This window comes from Colobus angolensis, unplaced genomic scaffold (assembly GCF_000951035.1).
Source record: "Colobus angolensis palliatus isolate OR3802 unplaced genomic scaffold, Cang.pa_1.0 Scaffold7, whole genome shotgun sequence".
Classification (NCBI taxonomy): domain Eukaryota; kingdom Metazoa; phylum Chordata; class Mammalia; order Primates; family Cercopithecidae; genus Colobus; species Colobus angolensis.
Genome location: NW_012120709.1, coordinates 11,433,286 through 11,456,503, shown reverse-complemented (window position 1 = coordinate 11,456,503; position 23,218 = coordinate 11,433,286). Strand labels below are relative to the sequence as shown.

General features: G+C 36.9%; 1 protein-coding gene across 1 annotated transcript; it reads left to right on the top strand.

The window, feature by feature from the left end:
• The first annotated feature begins 6,817 nt into the window (after positions 1 to 6,817).
• LOC105501187 (caspase-1-like) lies at positions 6,818 to 22,462 on the top strand. The gene is given in 7 exon segments (XM_011927024.1): positions 6,818 to 6,956; positions 7,327 to 7,593; positions 8,435 to 8,491; positions 10,302 to 10,429; positions 20,993 to 21,166; positions 21,595 to 21,829; positions 22,221 to 22,462. Coding segments are annotated over 7 exon segments (1,242 nt in total).
• The last annotated feature ends 756 nt before the right edge of the window (positions 22,463 to 23,218 follow it).

Genomic DNA, 23,218 nt, shown 5'->3' with positions numbered 1-23,218 from the left:
CCCGTGCAATGGGTTCACCTTGTCCACTGTTTAGGCAGAGCTGATTTATCAAGACAGGGGAATTGCAATGGCAAAAGAGTGACTCAGAGTCGGCTGTGTGGGAGATCAAAGTTTCACTATTACTTAAATCAGTCTCCCTGAGCATTCAGAAATCAGAATGTTTAAAGATAATTTGGCAGGTAGGGGCTTGGGAAGTAGGGAGTGCTGATTACTCAGGTGGGAGATGGAATCACAGGGTGTCAAGTGAGGTTTTCTTGCTGTCTTCCCTTCGTGGGTACGATGGCAACCTCGTTGGGTTAGATTACTCCTCTGGGTGGTCTCAGCTGATTCACTGAGTGCAGTGTCTGAAAAATATCTTAAGGGCTGATCTTAGGGGTTCACAATAGTGATATTATCCCCAGGAGCACGTTGGGGAGGTTCAGACACAGGGAGCCAGAGGTTGCATGATCCTTAAATTATAATTTTTAATCTTGTAGCTAATTTGTTAGTCCTGCAAAGGCAGACTGGAACCCAGGCAAGAAAGGGGTCTTTTCGGGATAGGGCTGTTATCTATTTTGTTTCAGAGTCAAACCATGAACTGAATTCCTTCTCAAAGTTAGTTCGGCCTATGCGCAGGAAAGAATAAGGACAGTTTAAGGGTTAGAAGCAAGATGGAGTTGGTTAGGTCTGATGTCTTTCACTGTCATAATTTCCTCAGTTGCAATATTGTAAAGGTGGTTTCAATCCATTCCTTCGGGTTTTATAACAGCTTAATCTTATGATGTAGGCTATGAAGACGAGAAAAGGCCATCAATCGTGTTGGCTCCTACCTGCTGACAGGGGACGGAGTGGAAATTGGATGAACCCCAAGGAGAGAAGACTGGAACTGCTTTGCAACTGTCTGAGCATACTCATGCAGGCCTAGCTGGGCTTCCAAAGCTTGCAATGCAAAAACATTAGTACTCTCAGCCGGGCGCGGTGGCTCACGCCTGTAATCCCAGCACTTTGGGAGGCCAAGATGGGTGGATCACAAGGTCAGGAGATCAAGACCATCCTGGCTAACACAGTGAAACCTTGTATCTACTAAAAATACAGAAAATTAGCCAGGCGCAGTGGCGGGCGCCTGTGGTCCCAGCTACTCGGGAGGCTGGGGCAGGAGAATGGCATGGTCCAGGAGGTGGAGCTTGCAGTGAGCCGAGATCGCACCATTGCACTCCAGCCTGGGCGACAGAGTGAGACTCCATCTCAAAAAAACAAAACAAAACAAAACAAAACAAAAATTAGTACTCTCCTCTGTAAGTTTATTACAATATTTACATGAACAGCCTCCTGTAAGGTAGATAACAAATCCTAGGATGAGGAGTACAATTCTCAGTTTTAAAGGGAAAGATTTGAAAGCACTAGTTTGGGGACTTCTAATCCACAATTATTTGACTGTGTGGGCCAGGCTTACTCAAGGGAACTTACGAAAAAAAAAAAAAAAAAAAAAAACTTCAAGGACAGCTAACAATAGATGTATTATTGGTTTTCTTTTGACGCATAATTTTTTTCCTTCCAGACCCATTTTTATTAACAACAAATTATGACAGAAATAATTTGTTCACAAAAATAAGCTTTAGTCTTACTGTACTTGACCTGATTATTTGCACAAGGTGCAACAAGAATAATTATTTTTCAGTTAGGCTGCTTTTTGCTTAAATTGGCTTTGATGGAACTCTGTTCCATGAGGAATCTCAGATAGGACTTTTCAAGAGCCGAGCCCAGCCATGCATTTGTACTCTCAAATACCTATGAGTTGGGTAAATTCCTCTCCTCTCAAGGTCCCAAGATAACTTGGAGCTCCTGAACCTGTTAGGAAGTGATATTCTTCACTTACCAGAGATCAAGAAACTTGTACAAGGACTCTGTAGACAAGGTATGAGGCCAGGTTCCCCAAGGGACTTTTACTGGCTGTATAAGTCAACTTTGATTCTTTAAAGGAAGCATGCCATTCCAGTCAAATTCTTGGTAAAATAACCAATTTCTCCAATTGTGTCCTGTTACAAATGAAAACAGATTCTTATTGCACTTACACAATTAACTATTCTGCCATAAATTGTGAACACTTACAAATAGTTCCCAAATTCTGGAGAAATCAGGTAGAGAGAAACAAATATGCTTCAACATTTTTTCACAGGAGCATATTTTACTCACTTGTTAAAAGTTGCAAATAGCTCTAAAGAAGTAAGTTATCTTAACTCTGAAAACAAAAGAATTAGTGATGTTTAACACATACGCTCTCCCTGAGAGTCCTAGAATTTCATTTTTTCCTCTATTCCAATAGCACAATTTTTGAAGTTATCTGATACCCGCTTTCAGAGTCCTATATCTGATTATAAACTGCCTTTTGAAAAGGACCAAAGCAAGACAAAATATCTGTGGATGACAAAACCCTGTAGACACTATTAAAGTTACAATTGACTAGGAATTTGGCTTACTTCTGTGGCATTCAACAATTTTACATAACAATGATAATTACTAATAATGTACACTAAATAATATCAGAATTATAGAAGTTTATATAAATATACAGACAGAAAATTCAGCACTTGTAAGATTTTTTATTTGCCAGATTTTTCACTGGATTACTAACTTCATGGTGGAGCCCTTGGAGGAACAGGGTCAGGAAAGCATGCATTTTTTTCCAAGTAAATAAGCAGCCACAGCTGAAGGGAAAGACAGATATCCAAAATTAAGGGTGCCATTTTATACTGAATCTTGGATGCCCAAAAGGAGGGAAGTACTAATGGAGAAGACAGTGCAGTGCTTCTACCCTGCATTTTGTTGCAAGACAACCTAAAACCAATCAGCCCATTTTGAAATCAGCCCAAGCCCCATGGGAGTCTCATCTCTCTGTCAGGGGTGAGGATATTTCCATATCTTCCAGGTGGCCAAGAGCATGTTTCTCTAATCCAGTGTGCAAAGAGCCAGTTATCCCTCCAAAAACACTATTAGCCATCCCTTCAAGTATATTTCCTTCCTGGTTATTATATACCAAAGCTCTCTCATAATACAAAGTAATTTCTGATCCCCCCAAAACTCAAACTGTCAGATAACACAATGCAAAACAGAACAGAGCCTTTGATTTTGAGAGGGATCTATGTACATTTAATTCCTGGGGTTTCAGGAAGAAAACAGAGGGTGTTTGTTTGTTTGTTTGTTTTCCAAAACAAGGTCTATGTTTTTCCCAAGGAGTCCCAGGCTACCAGAAGTTATCTTAGGGCCTTTCATGTGTGCATTAAGAGTGGCAAGACAAAAAATGGAGAAAAATAATTCAGTTGACTAAGAAGAAAAAAACCTTTTACAGAAAAATGAGATCCAAGAAGAGAAAAACATGAAGACCTTTTAAATGTATCCATAGCTTGTTTATTCACTTTTAATTAAGCTGACTTTGAACCATAGTGCTCTTTAAAAAATCATTTTAAATTCCTTATTACTCAACTTTAGCCATGCGGCCAATATTTCTGGCTTTTGAACTTTACCAAAAGTAACCTCCCAGGCACTTCAAAGATATGGTAAGCAGTTTCTTTTTACAAGATTTAGAATTTCCCCAAGGTAGTTCAGAGCAAGGAAAATTCAAGAGAGGCAATCAGAAGCTATCCATGGGGTTGTGAGGGAACCTCATTAAATGGCAAAGTTATGCAAATAGTAAGCCAGAAAGAAATCATTCCAGAAGCCAAGAATAGAGACTGGGCCACTATTGTCAAAAGGCAAAGTCTTAGCTACTGAGTTACAGCCTTGAGAAGTTTCTACTGCTAATCCCTGAAGGAGCCTAGAGAAGCCAATTTTAACCTTGCCAAGGCTTTTAATTGCTCAAGAAAAAATTTTAGGGCTGGATGGTGTAAACCAATAGAAAGTTTCCACATACTGTCACAAGATTAAGCTCTTAAGGAGACCAAACAAGACACAGAATTTTCATACAGTATTGGTTTCAGGGACTCATGGCAAAGTTTATGATTGGCCAGCCTGCTAAGCAGTCTGCTATTACTACTAATGACCTTATTCATTTCAAAATTTTATTTTAGTATAATTTACATCAAAGAAAATGTACCCCTTTTAAGAATGCAAGTTGGTTATTAATGATATGAGGATATTTAGAATAATAACTTCCTAATGAATAGGCAAACCAATTTTGTCACCGCAGAAAGTTTTGTCATACCCTTTGTTCTTAATCTCATTCCACTTCCTCATCAGATAAGTTGTGATTGAATCTCTTTCACTATACGCTAGTTTTTTCTAAGTTAGAACTTTGTATAATTGGAATCACAGAGTATGTGTTCCCTCCTATATGGCTTCTTTCACTCATAATTAAAGCATAATGTTTTTATCCATGTTATTGCATATCTTGGTAATATTTCCCTTTTATGACTGAATAGCATTGCAGGGTATGTGTACAGCACAAATTGCTTACTTATGCTCCTGAATTGGATATTGAGTTGTTACCAGTTTATGACATCTTCATTTTTGAGGAAACAGTGGGCTCTTGCAATGTAGTGGCTCAATATTTAGCTTCCCAGGACATGAGACTCAAGGCTCACGGTTCTGCATCCCCAGATATGTGGTCTAGGCATAGTTTCTGTTTCCTGGATGCCACTTTGTCATGCTTTAACTCAGTGGTTCATGGCTGTAGCTGGGGCATAAATCTTCATGTGAAATCCTTCAGTTAATAGAGAAAATGAAAGAATCAGTACATAAATGTAAAAGTAAATGAATGGAAGAGAAGTGATGAACAAGCAATTTCTGCTTTCTTCCATGCTACAAATTCTCCCAGTGGCAAGGAGCACAAGATTTTGCTGCAATAGGATTAGGTCATTGACAAAGTAAATATTAAAAAACATCATGAGAAAGTTTGATTTAAAGCCACATCACTCTCTTTCTACACAGTGCATTCTACTCTAACCCAAACACATTTAACTCTTCGCCTAGAGCACAGGAAGTAAAACTAGTGGCCCACGTGTTAAAAGGTGGATGTTTTTGTAACTCCGGGTCCTTATGCTCCAAAGATAACAAGGTAATAACACAAGAAAATTTTTGTTAAAGAAATTGAAAAACGTGAATTACTGTCTGCATTTTGTTATTAGTCCACTTGCATCAAAAAGGTTCATAAAATAAATTGGCCACATTGAGTTTATTTCTGGAGTAATCATTTCAACATGTGCTTGCAAAACAGAGACCTCTTCTGTCCTTCCATGGCTACTCTCTCTATAGTTTTCATGACTCCTAAAATATTTTGTCTCCCTTTTCTCCAATTAATTTCTTATTCTTCTCATCACTTGCCATATCTGCACATTCTGAATATTCCAGTTACATATTACATACCAGGATTTGCACATTCTGAATATTCCAGTTGCATATTATATACCAGGCTTCATGTTTGTCTTCCTCCCTTGTATGTGAGAGCAAGGGGGAAATGACCATGATGACTGAACCCCTGGCTCCTAGAACTACATCATCGCTATATATTTGTTAAGTGAATGGCTAGATACACTGCTTGAGGAGTCTACAAAAGATAAATTTAGCTGGATAATCTGCAAATAATTATCTTTGATTTTTTTCTAATATAAAATATATATGTTAATTATAGTAATATCACTCATTATCTGCTTACCATTTGTCAGGCAAGGTTCCATGCATTTTTTACATTTTCTTTCAGTGCTCAAAACTGTGTAGGTATGTACTATTATTAAAATTATTTCACAAACAGAGCAACCAATGCATAGGGAAGTTCAATTTCTTCCCCGCAGAATGAAGTTTAACATGCTAAGTTCAACATTCTGAGTCCAGAGCCTATGCTCTGGGCCTCTATGATGCAATGTCCCTCTAAAGAAAGCCAGCCAGGATGGGTGGGTGGCTCACACCTGTAATCCCAGCACTTTGGGAGGCCAAGGTGGGTGAATCGCTTGAGTGCATGATATAAAAACCAGCATAGGAAACATAGGGAGACCCTGTCTTTGGAAAGATACAAATATGATCCAGCCATGATGGCATGTGCCTGTGTTCTCAGCTACTTGAAAGGCAGAGCTAAGAGGACCATCTGAGCCCAGGGAGTGGAGGCTGCTGTGAGCCATGTTAATGCCACTGCACTTCAGACTGAATGACAGAATAAAGTTCTGTATCAGAAAAAAAAAAAAAAAACCCTCTGAAAAGGAAGGACTTTAAACAAGAGAAGCTTTAATTTTTGTGAAAAATGTGCTCATTTCTTAAAGTAAAATTCCTTCACAGGGACATAGATTTCCCATGACTTCTCCCAGACAGTGAAATGGGCCTAGAGAACAGTGGTTCAAATTCTCTGAAGGTTGTGCTACTTTTCTCCATCAAGTTTTCTAATGAATGAGAAACTCTTCACTGTGTGAGTTTAATTGTACACATACTTTGTCACTCTTGTCTTATTCTCCAAGCCCCATTCCCCTCCTACCCTTACCTGTTCCAAGGGTTGGTGATGAAATTTCCCAAAGATACACTCTCTGATGCAGTCTATAGCTCAAGAATCTGATTCTTTCTCTGCTGGGGGGGGAAAAAAAAAAAAAGACATGCATATGCATGTGCAGTGGTTTTTTCCCAGTATGTTTACATGCCCTGCCAAAAAGGTGTAAAAGGAAGGTAAAAAGAAAGGTGAAGCATGCTTTCAGTTTCAACCACACAAGAAGGGTAGGAGAGAAAAGCCGTGGCCAGTGAGTCTTTTACTGTCCCAAGAACAGGTCCCTGGGAAGAGTGTTGGAAGGTGCCGGCTCTTCTGGAAGCCACAATTAGTATCTGTGGAATTTTTGGTGAGCAGAAGTGAGGGAGAGGGTGGAGAGGGATGAGAGAAGAAACTAGAAGATGCTTGCAGTCTTTAGAAACAGAAAGGCAAGTCCAGAAAGGAACTGTGGCTTTAGAAGTAGGCCACTGTCATTTTGCAATCTTAAACTGTTACTTACCTGTTGAAAGTCTGACAGAGGGTACAGAATTGGCACAGGAGGAGTACTAGCAGCAGTGGTTCCTAAATGAAATGGGCTATTTCTGTTTTATTACTTTATTAATCATTACTTTATTAATCAGAGTTAAATAAACATGTGACATAAGAGGATGATCACTGCTTTCCAGGGACTAATGTAGAAATGGTAAACTCAGTCTTCAAGCCACTCCATGCACATGTATGGGGACTACTGAGGGAAACAAGGACAGCGATACAGTAAGAAAAGGGATTATGCAACTGTGAGAAGGGGAACATGTCACTGATGAAATCTAAATGAGGTCGCTTTCTGTTGATGACCTGAGAGGAATATGAGGCTGTTTTCATAATGTGAGAAATCCTTGTGCTCCAAACAGACAAAGTCCTGACGGAGAAGAGAAAGCTGTTAATCCGTTCTTTGGGTGAAGGTACAATAAATGGTTTACTGGGTGAATTATTCGAGACAAGGGTGCTGAGCCAGGAAGAGATAGAGATAGTAAAATGTAAAAATGCTACAGTTATGGATAAGGCCTGAGCTTTGCTTGACTCTGTTATTCGGAAAGGGGCTCCGCCATGCCAAATTTGTGTCACATACATTTGTGAAGAAGACAGTCACCTGGCAGGGACGCTACGACTCTCAGCAGGTAAGAGTCAGTGACTCACACTCAAGTTCACTGTTCCCTGGCGAGGCACAATATTTATTGATTGCTTTAACATTTTTGAGTCCTGGGTGTACCCAGGCACTTGTGTAGTTGTCTGACAGGAAGTTTCAAGGTCTGTAATTAAATATGTTTTATAACTTCTCTCCAAAATTTTGCCCTCCTAGAAGAATAAATTATATTTCAAAAGTGGCAATATACTCAGAGAATACATTGAATGATTATAGAAAAGTAAGGACTTCAAGTTGGCTCTTTCCTCCAGTTGCCTCCTTGCATTTTCTTTTGAGTAACATCACCCACTTGCCTGTTATCAGGCTAGGGATCATGCTGTGAGCCCTGGACTGCCTCCATTTGTGGCCCCCTTAGGGCCCAATACAGTGCTCGGGAAATGAGCTCGTCCATTCTGGTGATCCCTTGGACCTACCACATGGTAAGGATGAGAGGTCTGGTGGACTCCTAGTCAGTGGTCTCTGTGGTACTTTCCAAAGTCACTTTAGAGGCGGATGTTCTTTCAAAGTAAAAGCCTTTTTGTTTTGTTTTGTTTTGTTTTGTTTTCTAAGGGTTGGGGGAAGCTTATCCCTGTCTAAGCAGATAAGGGACAAGTTTATGTTTTCATCTATGTGTGATAAATGTAATATTTTTCTGACAATGCCTCTTTAATTTTATACCCCCCACCACTCTCTAAATTAAAGAACATGTTGAACATTATTTAATTTCATTCAGTCAGGGTTGTGGGAGGAATCTTTAGTGGGGAGTGTTGTAAGCATTAGGGTAAAGTTTTTAGAGGTACTAAGTGACTATTTCAATATTCTTCTTCTCTTTCTAGGTCCAACATCTGGAAATCACCTTACTACAGAAGATTCTCAACTAGTACTTCCTTCCTAGGTAATGCTGTTTTTAAAGAAAGAGCATTATTTGAACCCCGGCTTCCGTGACATTAATGTTGTAGGATGAACCACAGTTAAAGGGGCCATGGAGAATTCCCATACAGCGATCATGTAATTTTCTTTTTGTAATCTATTCTGATTTTGTAGCAACTGTCCAAATTGCTTCACTATCTATGTTTACATTAAAATTTGGAATCTGTATCTCAAATCCTGATTACCCAAATAAGTATCAAACTTCATTATTTAAGCCTGCTGGAACATTCCCTCACATCTCCCAGAGACAAACTTATCTAACCAATATCAGAGCTGAACATTCCATTCTTCCCCACCCTGCTTCTCGTCCAGTTTTGTGTCACTCGGTTGTTGGTGTCACCATCACTAGTTGTTCAAACCATGAACTTGAAACTCATCTTGGCCCCTTTCCTCCACCCACCTCCAATATTCAAGCCACGGCCAAGTTTTATGCATTTTTTTTCTCAAATTTGGAACTGTCTTTCTATTTCTTCTTCTATTTCATTAAAAACCCCTATTCATCAAGGGACCTCTTAAAATAAAAGACACTTATATTTAAAAGCAACTTAGAGGCAAGAAATGCAAATTTTTCTACCAAGTTCAGGTTTTACTCTATTGAATTTATTCAGGTTGATTAACTCATGAATGTTTTCTTAAATGTTTTACAGCATGGGACACTCACTATATAAACAAATACTGTATTTTCACTAAGAAAAATTACCTCAAACATAACCCATATACCTCTATTTAGTTTTTTTTATGTTGTTTTCATTCTTCTTTCTGAAGAAACCAAACATTTATTCTATCAAATTATTATTTTATAGTTTTCTCCAATATATCCATTCCAATTAGTTCTTTCCCAAGTCAACACACTTCATGCTGCCTTTATTTATCTAACTAATTGTATAGCAGTTTCTCAAATTAGTTTTCAAAATTAAATATTATTTTCTTGACATAATAGTTTCTAAAAGATACTCCATAAATCTAGAAAACTCATTTATATCTTGAAACAAAGATTACATTAAGTTCTTTAACAAGTATCTCACATTGTCAGATGGTGCTATACTTGTGATGAAATAAAAGCCTCAAGGATTTTCCAACATAAACTCTGTGAAAACATTTCCTCATATGTCTGTGCAGTCAATGTTAAGTGCTATAAATCCATCTAGTGTGAACTTTGATTTTAGCATTTATTCCAGTTCATATATTTAATTCCATATGTATACATAGTATACATCTTCCTTCCATATGTATCCTTCTTCCATATGTATACAGAGTAGGAAGAGATCCTGAAGGACGGGACAGAGGTTCATTAACAAAATATTCCTAGTGCTTACTACCATGTCTATTAAGTAAATAAATAAAAAGATAAACATATTTTCTTAAAGATTTTTAGTAGATTTAATTAAGGCCTCCTCCCATTAAATTTTATTCTGTGGTTCAAATCTTCTGAAATAAATTTATATTCTAATTATTTTATCTCACACATTTGATTGTTTTCTGAGAGTTTTTTTTTCCATTCATGGCCTTGAAAAGCTTTCTTTCTACATTTTTATCTAAAATCCTTGTAAAAATACTGATCCTGAAATATGAAAGGAGACCCCTGTATTGCACACCTGGAAATCTCTGACTGGAAATGTACTCCATTAGCAGTGAAATTACTCAGCGGTGAAAGATCAGAATTGTCTTCCTAAGAATACATTTCCACTTTTGTGGCTTCACCCATAGGTGAGGCTGTAAGAAACACAAAGTGGAACAAAGAGGGATGCCAATGTTCATGATGTTCTTTGACTCTTCCAGCTCCTCAGGCAGTGCCAGTGTGGGGCAACCCTGCTATGCCTACATCCTCAGACTCAGAAGGAAGTGTCAAACTTTGTTCCCTAGACGAAGCTAAAAGGATTTGGAAAGAAAAGTCGACAGAGGTGCCATGCTCAGAATGCAAGGTTAGACTGGGGTGAAAGATATATTTGAGGCGATTCTGAAATGCAGCGGCATTTTATTAGAGTTGTTCTCAATGGAGAATCATACTTCTGCTTCCTTTACATAAAAAAAGAAAAAAAAATCCTTTATCCTAGAATCCCAGGTTTGTAGACAGAGTTCGTAATTAGATCCAATTCCTGGATAGATAACATCAACTATGGCAGCTACTGAATGTTCACTAAGAGTGGGCAGTGTTCTAAGCATTTTGTACATGATAATACATAATGTTTAACCTTAAAAATAATCAATTTTAGAGATCTAGAAGCTGAGACATGGGGTTGTTAAATATTCTGCCCAAAGAAAAACAATAAAAAATTAGAGCAATCAGTTTTAGAATTCAGTCATTCTTGCTTTAGAACCTGTGCATTTTTCAAAATCCTACCTATCAAGAACAATGAAGTCAGTAGCTCACCTGCCATCTGGGCCTTTGCAGTTTCTATGCCTACTCTCCAAGTAGCACTCAATTCCGTCCCCCATTTTCAATGCATAGTCCATGGGATTTGGCATTCTGATAGGTCTAAGAAAGGGAAAATGGTCATAAACTTAGCAGGCGAATATTAAATTACAGAGAATAAGGCTACTCATCCAAACTGCATTTCCTACAGATTTATCCAATAATGGACAAGTCAAGCCGCACACGTCTTACTCTCATTATCTGCAACGAAGAATTTGACAGTCTTTCTAAAAGAGTGGGAGCTGAGGTGGACATCATAGGCATGGCAACGTTGCTACAAAATCTGGGGTACAAGGTAGATGTGAAAAGAAATCTCACTGCTTCAGTAAGGTCTATTATACCATAGAGACAACGGTCACACCCTTCTTGTAACTAAATAGTATTAGAAAGCTTGATTGTAGGACCAAGAATTGTAATCTGTTGATAATCTAAAATATAAACTTGCCATGGAAGGGTGCTGGATGCTACATATTCCCTTGAAATATCAGAGTCATTCAGCACGAGCCTGGTTTAACTTAAATGTGAAGTCATTATTTTTTTTCTCTCAGTAATGCCACATTCTCTCTACCAGATAACTCTGAATGACTTCCTACAACACCTTCCTCCACCTTTCTCGAAATTAAGACTGAAAGTTTTTTTGGCACTCCATTGTTTATCATGAAATTTCTTAAGAAAAAGATTCAGTGCGGGCCTCTGAAAATATATCTTTACCAACTCCAGGAGATTTTGAGGATGATGCTATTAAGAAAGCCCACATAGAAAAGGATTTTATTGCTTTCTACTCTTCCACATCAGGTAACAGGTTTCTTCTACACAGAACATCTTTGTGGGGGTTATCAATGCAAAACCTCACAACCACCCGCTAGAAGGCAGATACGTGTGTGGAACTTCAGGTAAGATTTTTGAACACAAACTAAAGCTTTGTTCCAAGTTACACAGTTCCCTTTATCCGCAAAGAGCAAGTAAGCACTTCTTTTCACTGAATTAGTAATTAATGAACTCTGTTGCAAAATATTTCAGAACTGTGAGCAATAACAGATTATTAAATGGAAGAAGATCTGTGCTGCAGTGATTTGGAGTCTGACTCGACGTAGAAAAGGTCCGCCATGTTGAGATCATTCAACGGACAAATTGGTCCTGACATCAAATATTCACTGGAGAAGGGTAGGAGCAGGGTTCAGAAAAGTAGAACAGCAAGCGAGGCACTTTGGGCCCCTAAATTAAAGTGGGTTTTACCTAGAAGCATGAAGTACATAAAGCAGAATACATACGCATTATTCTAAATGTATGCTTTGCAGTAAGAATCTTGCTATTCTTGACTTATCTAGTCATTTAGTATTTCGTAAACTAGCTCCACTAGTTCCTCCCTGGGCTTTCCTTGAATTGCTCACTAATATATATGAATATAATTATCACTTTTTAATGATTAAATAAATTAATATATGCGATATATTGCACATGACAGAAAGAAGTACACATTAAATAACTGCTATTATTTAAAATGTTTTTATTTTAGAACTTAATGCAGTTACTTTTCTTAGCAAGTTTTAAATAAAAATGACTTGAATGCTTTTATCCACCGTGTATGGCAGTTTCCTGAGAGGACTCGCATTGTCTTGCTCACCTCTGGCCCAAAGGCCCTGCCTCTGGTCAAGTAGTTAAATTTTCGAAAATAATTTGTACTATGAGATATCTTCTTTAAGAAGTTTGGTTCAATATTGCCTTAAACATGCCCTGATGTAGGACTCAATTTTTTTTCAGTGATCAAAAACAATGACAAGACAAACACACAAAAAATACATTTCCAGCCTGAGTACATGGAGTAGACTATAACATTAGACAGAACTGTTCTTTAATATCCTTTGGTCCCAGCCTTCCACATGACATTCATAGCTCTCTACATAGCTCTTTGTAAGCCCCTGGCTTCTCATCATCAATCTTTCTGATTTCTGCATTTTTCTTTTATTTCACTTTCCTTACTCCTCCTTTCCATCTGACTATCAGAAACTCCAATTTAGTTGTTTATAACTCCCATATTAAGCCTAGCTCCACATTCTACTGTACAAATCCCAACTATATCATAGTGCTCTCCTGAGGAAAAATTACTATCTACTTCCCTAATTTCATAAAATATTTGCAGAGACACCTGTCTCCACCCTATCTCTTACCTGCTTCATTTAAATAAGATAACTGTGGTTCTAAATAGAATTTTATTATTAATATACACTTTATGACCATTATAATTGGCTGAAATGTGTCATTAAACAATGTGTTTGTGATTATACACAGAGCTATTGCTACTGCTTTTCTCTTACCCCTTCTTTTGTATAATTTTCACGTCTTCATTATTTGTGTCTACCATGTAATAAATTAATAATGTTTTCTTTAATATTTCTCTTCTTCATAAAAACTTCTTACTCTCCATTATGATGTTATCATCCTTTTACTGACTTGTCCTAGATTTCTACTTTTGTTCTGTTTTATGATTTTTATGGTTAACTCTTTGTGTGTAAATATCTTACTGTCAATGTTATTAAATTTTAATTAAAATTTTATGTGAAGTACATAAATTGAGAATTTGTTAACATAATTACCCTGTATAGACTGAGTATTACATACCCTTAGTTAGCTCAGACAGTGTAGACTCCCCTAGTGTAGACTCAGGTATCTCCTGTGTATGAAATTGTTACCATTCCCTGTATAGCTGAGTCTATTACATATCAGAATGGACAATTAACTTAAATCACAGTCAGTAACACCACGTTGGGGATGCACATTTAGATATTTCTTTCTAAAATCCCAAATCCTTCTCTTTACCGCATTCTGCCTTTTTCTAACTCTCTACTAAATTTATGACTGTAACTCTGGGACTATGAGACGTTAATACCTGCACCATATACAGCACCCTTTAGAGGATCAGTAAAAATATACTCACTGAACTTCAAATGTATTCACTAAAAAATACAATGAAGTATATGGAAAATAGATGAATTCCAAAATATGCCTAGAGCAGAAATACTAGGGTTTCTTGTCTTTCTTCAGGCAAGAGTCAATCTTGAGATTTAACATGTGCTTTATCAACAGATAATGTTTGTTGGAGACATCCTGCAAAGCGCTGTTTTTATTATGAGACTGATTGAACATCTTCAAGAATATGCCTGTTCTTGTGATGTGGAGGAAATTTTCCACAGGTAGGGCTCTAGTGGATGCTATTTTCACTCTACTTCCTCAAATGCTTGCCTATTTCAATTGAAAGCATAGAACGTAGATCCAGACATGTTTATCTTCCAATAATGCCCTTCTTTCCAAAAGAGTTTTGAAGTTCTTTGGAGAGTGAACAAGCCTGGGAGCCAGATCCAATCTGTTAAGACCAACAGCCTCAATAAAACAATCATTTAGTTTCATCCATCTCCTGCCCTGCAGAGACAAATGAATGGACTCTAATTTCCCTCTGTCTCTCATGGGTATTAGATCCAACCACAGATTTAAAAAGCCCCGAGGACAGTGATTCAGTGCTTAGGTAACCACATGGCTATACTTGTTGCAGATACAAGTTCTTTTTGTTTTCGTAACTTACTTTACTATATTTGTTGTAGTCTTTTTGGCACAAGTCAATAATCTTTTCAGAAAAACAGGTCTCTGGACTGTCCTTTCTCTCTTAGGTTCAACTTTCATTTGAGTAGCCAGATGATAAAGCACAGATGCCCAGCACTGAAAGGGTTACTTCAACAAGATGTTTCTACCTCTTCCCAGGACATTAAAATAAGAAAGCTGTATGAATGTCTCTAGACAGTTATGTGTATATGGTCAGGAGTGTGGGAAGGTTGAGGAAAGTGTACTGAAAGTCCATTTTAGTCAAGGACTCTAGGTCTACAGGTTGAGAATTTTTAATCCAAAAATTTGAATTTTGAAATGTTCTAAAATCCCAAACTGTGTGAGTGCCCACATGATATTCAAAGGAAATGCTTATGGAAGCATTTCAAATTTTAGTTTTTCGGAATAAGGATGCTAAGCTAGTAATTATAATGCAGATATTTCAATATACAAAAATATCTGTAATTCAAACTACTTCAGGTAGCATGCATTTTGGGTAAGGGATAATCAAGCCATAGCGTAATATACAGAAAATACTGAAGTAATGCCTTTCTTCTGGTCAGTGCAGAGCATGTTGCTCTTCTCCCAAAGTTTTTCTTTTTTTCTTTTAGACCCTTTCTGAGGGTCACTTAGAAGTGGCCATAAGTCTATGAAGGCTGACTCTTAGATGTTTCTCCCCTTGACCTCAGCAGGATAAGATTTTTAAATAGTATGTGGCCTTTCCTTTTAAGATTGCATATGTTCCTATGGTGGTATACCTTTATAACTTACATTTCTTTTAGCAAAATTCTCTTTTATGTTTTTTTTTCCCATAGGAAACCAAGAGTTCCTTCATTCTGTAATGGTTTTTGGAATTATATCTGCTTAAAAATAGACTTCTTTGAACATTTTCATAAATCCGATATAAAAGTAAAAATGTGTCCTCAGTTTTATTCCACATTGGAGAAACAGGGGTTGGAAATCAAAGGAAGTACTGAGTTTAGAATGTTAGACTTCATCCATAAGACCTGAACTGGCTATTGGCACCATTTTTCCATTCAAAATACCATTTGCTGCTGGGTTGCAGACATAAATTACAAATTAGGGATGCAGATAAAAATTACCACAGGTACTGGACTTCAAAAAATTTAGAGCTCAATAGGAGACATGGACAGAAAACAAATAGTTATGACAGTGACACTGCAGTGTGATAAGGGGCTTTTCCCAAATCCCACAGTTTACTGCTGACAAATCCATGAAGAGAACCTGCAGATTTCTACCCTTTGTTAAGGTATTTAAGAGAGAAAAAGTAAATTTTGAGTTAACTCCAGACCCTCAGTAGTTCACAGACTTCTTGAAAAGGCAAGGCAGCCATCAAAAATGAAGCACTTGGCAGATGGTGCATGACACCCTGAAGAAATTCTAGGATGCATGGTATGCACAGTGAAGTCCCTGCATGGTGCAGAGAAAATGAGTTTAGGGTGAAGTCACTCACTCAGGAATGTCAAGATTTAGGAAGGATTGGAAGAACTACACTTTCACCTACAGATATGAGCCTTTTCTAATCTTTATCCTATTAAATCAAAGTGAATATCTGACCCTTTAAAAACCTTTATAGTTGAACACATTACAATCCCCCCCTTTTTTTTGGCCTTTTATTAACTGTTTGTCTGGGCATATATTTTCTGTACTATCGTGAATGTTTTACTACAACCTAAGACTACATTTGTGATCAGTCTTTGCTCAGAGAATATCAAAAAGTAGAAGTAAATTGTCACTCTCAGTAAAAATTAACTGTTAAGGCAATCTTAAGCAGTTGAAGGAAAGCATTCCAGGGAGTAAGGGGATTCCTTCAGAACCCTCTCCAATCAAAGGGTAAGATTACAGGGAGATGTAGAGGGGAGGCAGCGTCATGATTCCTCAGCACAGTTTAAATTGTTGCAGGTGCCAATACTTTTTGTTTTTGTCATTTATTTTGCTGTATTTGTTGCAGTTTTTCTGGTTTAAGATTTTACATCACAAAAGGTCCACAGACTTTCTCTTTTTAGGTCCGATTTTCATTTGAGCTTCCAGATGGTAGGGCACAGATGCTTATCACTGAGTGACATTGACAAGATGTTTCTATCTCTTCCTAGGACGTTAAAAGAAGTAGGTTGTATGAATGTCTGTGGGCAAATGTCTGTATGTTTGTGTTTGGGATTTCAAGAAGTTGGAGAGGAGTACTGAAGCTCCATTCTGGTCAAGGTGTCTAGTTCTAAATATGTTACTCTTCATCCAAAATTTCAAAATCTGAAATCCTCTGATATCTACATTCTTTCCTATTACCTCCCATTTTTTTTTAATCAAAAAGAGACATGGAAAAGTTCCCAGTAATTGCTAGTTTAAATTTCTTCATTCCATTAAACTGTAAGAGTATCTCCTACTGATATTGATTTTTTAAATATAATTCCGACTTTTATTTTGCTTCAAGGGATACATGTGCACGTTTGTGAACTAGGTATATTGCATGATACTGTGATTTTGGTGACAATTGTTCCTCTCATCCAAGTTGTGAGCATAGTACAAAATAGTCAGTTTTTTGACCCTTGACCCTCTACCTCCATCCTCCGTCTTACTGACCCCAGTGTTCATTGTGCCCAGTTGTATGTCTGTGTGTACCCAATGTGATTATTCTGTTTCTGTGCCCATTAACATTCCCGAAATTCCCCCACACCACACAATGCTTCCCAGCCTCTGGAAATAATTCTTCAACTCTCTGTTTCGTTGAGTTCAAATACTTGAAACTTTAGCTCCCACAAATAAGTTTGACTTGCATTTCCCTAACAATAATGTTGTGCACCTTTTCATATACCTGTTTGGCATTTGTATGTACTCCTTTCAGAAATGTCTATTCAGATCTTTTGTCCATTTTTAAATCAGATGATTAAAATTTTCTCCTACAGAATTGTTTGAGCTCCTTATGTATTCTGGTTTGTAATCCCTTATCAGTTGGATAGTTTGCAACTTTTTTGCTCATTCTGTGGGTTTTTTCTTTACTTTGTTAATTGTTTCCTTTGCTGTGCAGGTTTTTAACTTGATGTAATCCCATTTGTTCATTTTTGCTTTGGTTGCTCATGCTTCTGGAGTGTTCCTCAAAAAATCTTTGCCCAACCCAAAGGACTGGAGAGTTTCTCCATTTTTTGTAAGAGTTCCATAGCTTGAGGTCTTTAAGTCTTTGATTCATTTTGTTATGATTTTTGTATATGACAGGAGGTAGGCGGTCTACCTTCATTCTTTCGCATATGGATATCCAGTTTATTTTCAGTACCATTTATTAAAGAGACTGTCCTCTTACCAATGTATTTATGTTCTTAGCACCATTGTCAAAAACGAGTTGACTGTAGATGTATGGATTTATCTCTGGGTTTTGTAATCTGTTCCATTGATTTATGTGTCTGTTTTTATACCAGTACTATGCCATTTTGACAACTACAGCTCTGCAGTGTAATTTAAAGTCAGGTAATGTGATTCTTACAGTTTTGTTCTTTTTTCCTCCGGGTACCTTTGTCTATTTTAGATCTTTTGTGGTTCTATATACATTTTAGGATTTCTTTTTATTTTATTATTTCTGTGAAGAATGCCAATGGTATCTTTATAAGGACTGCATTGAATCTATCAATTGCTTTATGTAGTAGAGACATGTTAACAGTATTGACTCTTCCAATACATAAACAATTTAAAAAATTTTTGCATCCTCTTTAATGTCTTACGTTAATGTTTTATAGTTTTCATTGCAAGAGTCTTCTATTTCTTTGGTTGATGTAATTCCTTGGTATTTAATTTTACTTCTAGCTATTGTATATGGAATTATTTTCTTGATTTCTTTTTCAGATTGCTTACCATTGACATATAGAAATGCTACTAAATTTTGTACATTAATTTTTGTGTCTTGCAATGTGTCTGAATTAGTGTATCAGGTTTAAGAGTTTTTTATGGCATCTTTAGTATATTTCATATATAAAATCACATAATCTGCAAACAAGTATAATTTGACTTCTTCCTTTTCAATCTGGATGCACTTTATTTCTTTATCTTGTCTAATTGCTCTGCCTAGGACTTCCAACAGTATGTCGGACAACAGTGTTGAAAGTGGACATCCTGATCTTGGAGGAGAGGCTTTTAGTTTTTTCCCACTAAGTATAAAACTAGCTGTAGATCTGTAGTATATGACTTTTATTATTTTGAAGTATGTTCTTTCTGTGTCACTCAGTTGTTGGTGTCACCATCACTAGTTGTTCAAAGCAGGAAATTGAAACTCATCTTGGCCCCTTTCATGTCAAGCACCTCCAATATTCAAGCCGTGGCCAAGTGTTATGCATTCTTCTCCCAAATTTGGAACTGTATCTCTGTTTCTACTTCTATTTCATTAAAAAACCCCTATTCATCAAGGGCCCTCTTAAAATAAAAATAAAAAAAAACCATATTTTTAAAAGCAATTTGGAAGCTAAGAATGCAAATTTTTTAAATCAAGTTCAGGTATTACTCTATTGAATGTATTAAGGTTGATTAACTCATGAATGTTTTCCTAAATATTTTACAGCATGGGATACTCACTATATAACCAAATACTGTATTTTCACTAAGAAAATTGCCTCAAAAATAACCCACATATTTCTACTTATTTTTTATACAGTTTTCATTCTTGTTTATGAAGAAACAAAACATTTCTTGTATGAAATTATTATTTTATAGTTTTCTCCAGTATATCCATTCTAATTATTTCTTGCCCATGTCACCACACTTCATGCTGCCTTTATTTATCTAACTGATTGTATAACAGTTTCTCAAGCTTGTTTTCAAATTAAATATTATTTTCTTGAGTTAATGTTTTCTGAAAGACACTCTAGAAATCTAGAAAACTTATTTCTGTCTTGAAACAAAGATTACATTAACTTCTTTAACAAGTGCATGACATTGTTGGTTGGTGTTGAAACTGTGATGAAATAAAAGCCTCAAGGATTTTTCCACATGAACTCTGTGTAAACATTTCCTACTATGTCTGTGCAATGAATGTTTAGTGCATGAATTCATCTAGTGTGCACCTTGATTTTAGCATTTATCATTCTAGTTTGAATATTTAATAATCTCCTCCTTCCATACGTATGCATAGTAGGAAGAGATCCTGCAGGACAGAACAGATGTTCATTAAAAAATATTCCTAGTGCTTACTACCATGTCGATTAAGTAAATAAATAAAAAGATAATCATATCCCTTAAAATTTTTTGGTAGATTTAATTAAGACCTCCTCCCATTAAATTTTATCCTATGGTTCAAATCTTTTGAAATAAATTTATATGCTAACTATTTTATCTCACACATTTGATTGTTTTCTGAGCATTTTTTCATGCATAGCCTTGAAAAGCTTTCTTTCTACATTTTTTTCTAAAATACTTGTGAAAATACTGATCCTGAAATATGAAAGGAGATCCCTGTATTGCACACCTGGAAATTTCTGGCTGGAAAGTATTCCATTAGCAGTGAAATTACGCAGCGGTGAAAGATCAGGATTGTCTTCCTAAGAATGCATTTCCACTTTTGTGGCTTCATCCTTAGATGAGGCTGTAAGAAACACAAAGTGGAACAAAGAGAGATGCCAATGTTCATGATGTTCTTTGACTCTTGGAGCTCCTCAGGCAGTGCCAATGTGGAGCAACCCTGCTATGCCTACGTCCTCAGGCTCAGGAAGAAGCGTCAAGCTTTGCTCCCTAGACGAAGCTAAAAGGATATAGAAAGAATAGTCGACAGAGGTGCCATGCTCAGAACACAAGGATAGAGTTGGGTGAAAGATACACTTGAGGCAATTATGAAATGCAGTGGCTTTTTCTTAGAGTTGTTCTCAATGGAGAATCATACTTCTGCTTTCCTTACATAAAAAAAAAAAAACCAAAACCCAAAACCAAACAACCACCACCAAAAAAACCTGTATCTTAGAATCCCAGGTTTATAGAAAGAGTTCCAAATTGGATCCAATTCCTGTGTAAATAACATCAACAATGGTAACTATTGAATGGTCACTAAGAGTGGGCAGTGTTCTAAGCATTTGGACATGATAATACATAATGTGTAACCTTAAAATAATCCATCTTGGAGATCTAGAAGCTGAGACATGGGGTTGTTAAATATTTTGCCCAAAGAAAAACAATCAGAAATTGGACAACCAGTTTTAGAATTCAGTCATTTTTGCTTTAGAGCTTGTGCATTTTTCAAAATCCTACCTATCAAGAACAATGAAGTCAGTAGCTCACCTGCCATCTGGGCCTTTGCAGTTTCTATGCCTACTCTCCAAGTAGCACTCAATTCCGTTCCGCATTTTCAATGCATAGTCCATGGGATTTGGTATCCTGATAGGTCTAAGAGAGGGAAAACGGTCATAAACTTACCAGGTGAATATTAAATTACAGAGAATAAGGCTACTCATCCAAACTGCATTTCCTACAGATTTATCCAATAATGGACAAGTCAAGTCGCACACGTCTTGCTCTCATTATCTGCAATGAAGAGTTTGACAGTCTTTCTAAAAGAGTGGCAGCTGAGGTTGACATCATAGGCATAACAATGCTGCTACAAAATCTGGGGTACAAGGTGGATGTGAAAAGAAATCTCACTACTTCGGTAAGGTCTATGATACCATAGAGACAACGGTCACGCCCTTTGTGTAACTAAATAATATTAGAAAGCTTGGTTGTAGGACCAAGGAATATAATCTTTTGATTATCTAAAATATAAACTTCCCATGGGAGGGTGCTGTATGCTACATGTTCTATTGAAACATCAGAGTCGTTCAGGACGAGCCTCATTTAACTTAGTGGTGAATTTTTTTTTAACTCAGTAATGCCACTTTCTCTCTACAAGATAACTCTGAAAGACTTCCTATGGCACCTTCCTTCACTTTTCTCAAAATTAAGACTAAAAGGTTTTTTGGCACCCCATTGTTTGTCATGGAATTCCTTAAGAAATCCTTAAGTATTTATTTATTGGCTTTCCAAGGCACCATGAGGGTTAATCACATAGTCCAAAATCAGCAGTATGGTCTCTTTCAGGATATGACTACAGAGCTGGAGGCATTTTCTTGCCGCCAAGAGCACAAGACCTCTGACAGCACCTTCCTGGTGTTCATGTCTCATGGTATTCGAGAAGGCATTTGTGGGAAGAAATACTCTGGGAAAGTCCCTGATGTATTACAACTCAATGAACTCTTTAAAATGTTGAATAGCAAGAACTGCCCAAGTTTGAAGGACAAACCGAAGGTGATCATCATCCAGGCCTGCCGTGGTGGTGAGTGCTGATGTCTTTGAGAACACCAGACATTCGAATACTGTCCTCATCTGTATGCATCCAGGAATTTTCAGTTTATGTCTGCTTTTTAGTGTCAAAGAACACATATTGTCAGCACTCATCTTGTGGCTTCTGTGAATTTTATGACTGGTTGGTAGATATTTGTTTTATTTTCAATCCTGAGACTTTGATGTTTGCTTGTTTTTAAAATTTGTTTGAGGGTTAGAAGAAATAAGAATTAGAAAAGATTGTTACTTGGATGTATGTGTGTATGTGTGTGTGAATTAATGATAGAGTAGATACATTGACAAATATGATTGAACAGGGCTTAGAGGAGAACATTTTCTTCTCAGCCATTGGTAGTAGTAACAAACCAAATTTGTCTTTTCAGAGAACCGTGGTATGGTGTTGGTAAAAGATTCAGTACAAGCCTCCAAAAATATATCTTCACCAACTCCAGGAGATTTTGAGGATGATGCTGTTAAGAAAGCTCAGATAGAGAAGGATTTTACTGCTTTCTGCTCTTCCACATCAGATAACAGGTTTCTTCTAGACATGATATCTTGGTGGGGATTTTCAATAAAAAAACTAACAACCACCCACTATAGGCTAGATAGCTGTGTGAAACTTTAGATAAAATTTTTGAACACAAACTTCAGCTATGTTCCAAGTTATACACACAATTCCCTTTATCCACAGAGAGCAAGTAAGCATATCTTTTTACTGAGTTGGTAATTCATGAGCTCCTCAATGTTGCAAAATATTTTAGAACTGTGAGCAATAACAGAGAATTAAATGGAAGACGATCTGTGCTGTAATACATTAGAATCTGACTCTGCATAGAAAAGGTCCACCATGTTGAGATCATTCAAGGGACCAATTGGGCCCGACATCAAGTATTCATAGGAGAAGGATAGGAGCAGAGTTCAGAAAAGTAGAACAGCAAGCAAGGCACTTTGGACCCCTAAATTAAAGTGGGTTTTACCTAGAAGCCTGAAGTATGTAAAGCACCCCAGAATATATACACATTATTTTAAGGGTATGCTTTGCAGTAAGAATCTTGATCTTATTGATTGATCTAGTCATTTACTACTTTGTAAACTAGATCCACTAGTTCCTCCCTGGACTTTCCTTGAATTGCTCACTAATACATATGAATATAAATATCATTTTTCTATGGATTAAATAAATTAATATGTGTGAAATATTGCACATGACACAGAATGAAGTACACATTAAGAACTGTATTATTTAAAATGTTTTTATTTTGTAACTTAATTATGTTACTTTTCTTAACAAAGTTTAAATAAAAATCACTTGAATGCTTTCAGCCATCTTGTGTGGCAGTTTCCTGAGAGGACTCGCATTCTGTTGGTCGCCTCTGGCCCA